The 6860-nt window shown below is 38.3% G+C and overlaps 1 protein-coding gene across 1 annotated transcript; it reads right to left on the bottom strand.

Annotated features, from left to right (window-relative positions):
* Positions 1-4778: 4778 nt before the first annotated feature.
* Positions 4779-6251, bottom strand: LOC141628563 (uncharacterized). Its single transcript, XM_074441687.1, has 3 exons — positions 5813-6251; positions 5126-5710; positions 4779-4975 (listed from the first exon to the last, which is right to left on the bottom strand). The coding sequence occupies exons 1-3, from the start codon at positions 6249-6251 to the stop codon at positions 4779-4781; spliced, it is 1221 nt and encodes a 406-aa protein (XP_074297788.1).
* Between the last annotated feature and the right edge of the window lie 609 nt (positions 6252-6860).

Genomic DNA, 6860 nt, shown 5'->3' with positions numbered 1-6860 from the left:
TTCTCATATTTCAAAATTCATCTTTTAGTCTATATCATTTCTACAATCATGTTTAGCATTTCATACATCATAGTTGGTAGTTTAAATTTCAATATGAGTATCTAAATTTCCTTAGTCTAGGGACTAGGGAAGCCATGCAATAACTAATATATGTAAAATGTTAAATTAGGTTGATATAATATTTTCTAATTGTTTCTATTTCATGTTTGTATCGTCACGATTAATCTTTGTTTAGTGGCCATATTCATCGATTAAGTTTGTTAATTCATTCTATAAATCGACAGGCACGGAATCGGATTAGACTAAGCATGTGTAGTAGGACGACCTAGTCATGACGAGAGTTCTCTAGGACCTGGTCTATGGTTGACACTAATATCGAGAGGTGGGTGTCTTTAAGCCTAAATAATTGAAAATGTTATCTATTCCGAGTTTAACATGAATATGTATTTACAATTGCATGTGTGACCCGACTCCCCTAGACTCCTTTAATCAAATATTTTTATATCATTTTATTTGCTAATCATCAAACCAAACAAACCAATCAATCGTTACCGACCTTGATAGAAGTCTACTCATAGCATTTCATAGCGCAATTCCCGGCTCCTTGTGTTCGACCCCTCGAACTACATTAATTTGTGTCAAGGATAATTATCTTTGTTAGGTGTGAGACATAGCCTATCAATCTTCCTTTTTTCAATTTCATTTTTCTCTTCTTTTCCTTTATTTTTTCTCAATCTCACTCTTTTTTTTTTCTTTCCACCTTCCTTCCAACATCCAACACAATAGCATATTGACCACAACAAAATTTCCAAACTTACCAACAAGACTAGCTTGACTAGGGTAGGCCATATAGAAATGTATTAGTTTGCATAAAAGGGTCAAAATAAGGCAATTTGGCTAAAGTGAGGCTAAAGGGAAAAACATAAAGGAAGGGTCGCCTCTCCACATGTGTCACCACCACAAACCCGAGTGTATACAGACAATAAGAGATAAATTTCATGCTTATGCAATTCGATATTACATGCCAAGTAAGGAGTACTACTCACATCCTAGATGAAACTAATCATGAATATTATTTTATGGAAGCTCTATACCTTAGAATGTTTAAGTAGTTTGCCCAACAAGTAGGTCAAGTCTATTTGTTCGGTAGAATTTATCAAAAACTCGTAGACTATGCAAATAATTTTTTTCAAAATAAAGGTGTCAAAAATGCAAGGCTTAAGCGAGATAACAAGAGTATAAATGCAATATCATTTTTTTTATAAATACATGTGGAAATGCAAGAAATGTGCATATGGATGCAACACAGACATATGTATACCCTCCCCAAACCAAATCACACAATGCCCTCATTGTGTTTAACAAACAATCAGCAGCAGCAAAATACAGGGGAAGGGATATACGAAAAAATGAATGCAAATTAATAAAACAAGTGAGAAAAGGAAACTTACGACCCAGCAAAGACGGGCCTCTCCAAACCAGCAACCAACATGGAGAGGTTGTGGCCAGCTACCACAAGTCAGCACCCTTAAAGTCAGGGTCATCTGCATCTCCATCACTCGACTCTGCATCACCCTCCTCAACGTCATCACGAACATCGTCTCTCGCATCATGACCATGACCAGCACTCACCACACCATCACTTTCACTAGAAGTAATTAGGTATCCTTCTACTGGGAATCTTCACCAGGAAGGGTGCACCACATTAGGAGCGATGTTGCCCTCCTTGGCATTGGCATTGTAGGTGTAGTAGGCAAAACAAGACTCATCAATCTGTGACTGTCTAATGTCCTTCACATATCAATAAACATTTTATCACGTGCCTCCTCGTTCATGACGGAGGAGGCACAAAAGGGGGGAATAGGAAGATAATTAGCAGGGTAAATAAGTCGAGGTCTAGTCTCAGATGCAGAGGATGGAGGTGTCGAAATAGGGTTTCATTGATGCGGTGGAGGTGGAGGTTGTTGTAAATTTTATATTTATACCTCGCAAGCGAACGAGTGAGCATTGTATATTGCAAAGGTCAAATCCCAAGGGACGGTATATATGGCTCTAAGATGATCTAATTTGTTCTAGTTTAATTCTAATCAAAAGATAATTGGTTGGTGATTAACTACGTTCTATGACTAAAACAAGGAAAGAGAATAACAAGTAAGCAAGCAAATTGATCTAACAGAAAAAGATTTAAGAGACTAGGGTGATTGGGTTCACTAGTGTAGCATATGGTTGACTTATGGTTACAACTAGGGTAGTCTAAGAGCAAGGTCAAGGAAGATATCCACCCCTAGGTGTGAAACGATCCTCTAGGCTAGGCTGGGTCAAACTCTTGCTCTAACCCTCCCTAAACATGCTATTGTCACACACAAACTTAACACAAGCCTAAGCTCTCACCTAAACATACAATAAAAGATAAAGAAACTTAAATTCTCATTCAAGCCTTCCAACAAACACTTGGTGTGCACCAAAAACAAGGCATTTACTGAAAGACTCCCCTTTGTATGAAAACCAACAATCAAACCATAGAGAACTACACAAGCTCTACCTCTACTCTAGTATGGCACTATTCACACATAATTGCAACAATAAACATAAAAGATGAAGACTTTAGCTTGAAACAAGCAAAGGAAAGCATTTTCAACAAATAGGAAATCAAACAAGGATAAACATGTAAAAAATTGAAAGGAAACAAAATAAAGATAAGGATTCTACCAATACTAATTAAGGAGGAACTTGGATTGATATAAAGGAAATGGATTTCTTCAAGTCTTCAAATTACAACCCAATAACTAGATGTCAACTATTGGAATGAATAGATCTAACATAAACTAAGGAGTAATTAAGCTATAATTAAGGAAAGATTAATGCATTGATTAAGGAAATATTACAATTCTAACAAGTTTTTTCTCTCTAAATAACCCTAGATTTTCTCCCAAATGAAACTTAGGTTTTTAATCTAGCTGTTAGCTATTTATATGGAGGTCTAATACAAAACCCACAAGCCATAAAACACATGAAACTGGCCGGTGAAATTTTCACCCAGCGGGTAAAAGTTTTCATCAGATAGAAAATAAGTTAAAATTGCAAAATCTGATGGAGGGCGAAATTTCGCCCGACGAGTGAAAATTTCGCCCGGCGGGTGAAATTTCACCCGATGGTGGGATTGCTCCGTTTTTAGCTCCAAAATGCTTCTTGGCCCTTTTCTTCCTTATTCGACTTTTTTTCCACCTTGCCCGGCTTGAAGACTTCGACTCCTATGCTCCACCTCGTGCCCGCAAATGTCCTCCTAGCAAAATGTAAATAAAAAGGTAGGAAACCCTTTAACTATACTCAAAAGACGAGTCGGGAACAGGGGGAAGTTATTTATACTTAGAAAGCACCTTAAATAGCTAGTGGTTGCATGCATAAAGGGGTGAAATGGAACTAAAATCATTAGCAAAATGGGATAAAATGTGGTCTTATCAGAGGTATGCTCCCCGAATAAGAATTCTGCCAACCTCCAAAGCGTACTCCGAGAACCGCCCAGCTTGCAGTAAATAAGATGGGGACGGAGGCAACTGGAAAGATACCATGGCTTTAATGTTAATCAAATGGCGGGCTTCCAATGTTTCAGGCTCCTCATGGCCTATTTATTGCAAATGATCAGGTGGAAAGTCCGGGATTAGACACTTAGCTAAGTGGCTGACGATACCACCACAATGAATCGTCCTATGAACCTCTACACCAACAAAGTGTTCGGCCACGAGTTCGGCCACATTCAAGACAAAAGGGTCACCTTGGTCAAGATTTAAGTTTCCCGCGAGCATGTCTTACTCAGGAATAGTCAATTTATTAGGCTCTGGGCGACCAAAAATTTAACCATCAATTAGACAGAACCAATACAGAGGGGCAGGGTGTTGGACATCATTGCCATGATGTCGACTATGGGGGTCAATGGAAATAGAGCGCCAAAGGGCCCTATACACTCGGTTTCTTGGGGCGCTTTTACTGCCCACATGAGCCAACCCAAGATGCTGACCAAACTCAGGAATAGTCAGTTGATAGTCTATATTAAAAAGACGGAATGATACCCGTCCCTCAAGCACATTGTTACTGATATCTTTGTATTCATACACATAACTGCTGGAAAATTCGTAGGTTAGTGATTCATATGTGTATTCTAGCATGGTAACTAAGCCACTAGTCCCAGTTCCGTTTAACAAGTCAACAACGGAACTACGTACACCTAATTGGTCTAATGAAATAGCATCAAATAAACGAGTAGGGACTATTGGAGTAGAGTGTAAGCGTCAAACCTATCCCGGTGCACCTGTGTCACTAAGATAATGTTAGGGAACTCGTCAATTCCGTCAATTGTTCCCTGAACCACTATTGTTGTACCTGATGCGTCAATGCTACCATTTTTGCTACTGCCGCTGCTCTGCTCTGATGCTTCACCATGACTGACTTGTCGTCTTGTATGACCACCACGCACAACCGTCTGAACCCCATGAGCCCCTGCTGCGTCGCTTTGACTCATGGCTTGAACACCTCGAGTAACCGTCTGTCGTGTTTGAACTGGCGCCTCATCTGCTCGATTTACGGATTGTTCAACCCGACTCAATTCGCTCACTTTTAGCCTTTTTTCTCGACTATTCATCACCAATTAGTTCTCACAAACTCGAATTTTGAATTACAATGCAAACAGGGGTGGATCCAGGAATTCAAAGTACAGTGAGATTGAAAATAAATTGTAAATAAGTTTCTTACATAAAAAAAATACAAACTAAGAATCGACGTAGCTAATTAAACTCTACTCTACGAGACCCACTCAATTCAAATTCATCAATCACCTCATTGGTCTCAATATTATCGGCATATTTTCTTTCAATATAAAGCACCATCAAATCGTAAAGAAATTCGTCGTTCATCTTATTTCGAAGTCTTCTTTTTATGATCTTTATCGATGAGAACGCTCTTTCCGTTGTCGCGGTGGAAACTGGGAGAGTTAGAACAAGACAAATCAATCGATAAATCATAGGATATAGTGTTGTCTTACCAACGCCAACCATGCGTCGACACAATTCTAATGCTGAAGGTGTATTTTGAAATCTTGAATCTTTTTGGACATCTTATACAAAAAACTTACACTCTAACTCTAGAACACTCATATCATGTGATGAAAAGTCTGAAGGATAATACTTCAAAGCAAGGTCGCACACATCTCTACCTTTGAATGCTCGAAAACTATGACGCGGATCAAATGAACCACTTAGTCGAAGAATCTCAACCGAAGTTTCTGTAAATCTAGTATCAAGTTCTGATAACTGAAAGTCTATCACCACGTAAATTATATTAATCCGATAGTATTCCTCATTTGTGATATTCTCTTCACAATTTCTCAACCTTTTCTTGTAAGGAGCTGACATATCCGGCATAGAAATATCATGCTGACAACAAAAGGCTCTAACTTTCTTAATTAAATCATTCCAGCCATTTTCTCTCATGTCTTTCAGTTTTCCTTTCGTAATTAAAATAAAATGTAGAGCGTTCAATATGTCAAGGTCCTTCTTTTGTAAAGTTTGACATAAAAAGTCGGTAATCCTCATAATATCATGCATCATATGCAAACAATACACAAAATCAAACTTTTTCATAGCCTTACCTACTGCTTTTGCTTCCCCTTGCACTTTGTCTACTCCATTTAGATACAAGTCATTAATAGTTGATTGTGCTGCTCCAAACAATTTAATAAGACTTCAAATAGAGCGCAAGTGAGAACCCCACCTAGTAGCTCCGCCTCTTTGCAGAGAACTAGTTTGATTTTTTCCTGAACCCGTCTCAGGTGTAGCGACAGCTACTAAATCTGCAATTTCAGCCTCTCTGCAAGCCTTCAACATAGAATGTGTTTTTGCTGAAGAATAGACAAAATTGACAATCATATTCAAAGTATAAAAAAATTGCCACACGTCATGCACCCCTTTAGCGGCGGCATTTAAACACAATTGCAAGCGATGAGCAAAACAATGTATATAATATGCGTATGGACATTCTTTCAGGAATAAAGCTTGTAACCCATTAAATTGACCATGCATATTGCTTGCACCATCATACCCTTGGCCACGCATATTTTCTACATGAAGATTATATAGTCTAAGGACCTTTGATATTTCATCTTTCAAAGTTTGAGAACAAGTATCCTCGACACTAAGCACCTGAAATAAACGTTTTTTCAATGACCCTTCATTGTTAACAAATCGAAGAATTATGGCCATTTACTCCTTATTCGACACATCAAGAGCTTCATCAACCAGAATTGCAAATTTAGAATTACCTACTTCAGCACGAATCTTAGCTCTAACTTTGTTGGCAAGAATGTTTGCATCTTGTTTTTGAATAGTTGGACATGTATATTTGGCATTCCGGGAGCACTATACACTACTATGTTGACTTCATCATTTATTCTTTTGAAAGAATTCAAAACAACATCAAAGTTGCCACCATTAGGAGAATCAACCGACTCATCATGACCTCTAAAAGAACATCCCTGTCGTGCTAACAGTCTAACAGCTTCTATTGTAGCAACAAGCCGAAGTCGATTTTTTGCTAACTCTTGTTCAGATAATGTGTTAATAACCTGCTCTATATGCTTAGAAGGGTTTCTCAATTTTCCCACTTACGCATTGAAGCATTTGTAGATACTTGATTTCTGCACCTCCCGCAAACCACCCGGTGATGATTGGGCCGCAAGTTTGGTATATAGAACGATTTATGATAGTTCGTAAGTTTATCATCAAGTTATAGCTCAAACACTTGTGTCAACCCCTTGGTCCTCATCTACGCACCATTACGGTCGTTTTGACAGTAATTGTAGTACATTTGGA

This window comes from Silene latifolia, chromosome Y, assembly GCF_048544455.1.
Source record: "Silene latifolia isolate original U9 population chromosome Y, ASM4854445v1, whole genome shotgun sequence".
In the NCBI taxonomy this organism is placed as follows: Eukaryota; Viridiplantae; Streptophyta; class Magnoliopsida; order Caryophyllales; family Caryophyllaceae; genus Silene; species Silene latifolia.
This window is presented reverse-complemented; position numbering and strand designations above follow the sequence as displayed.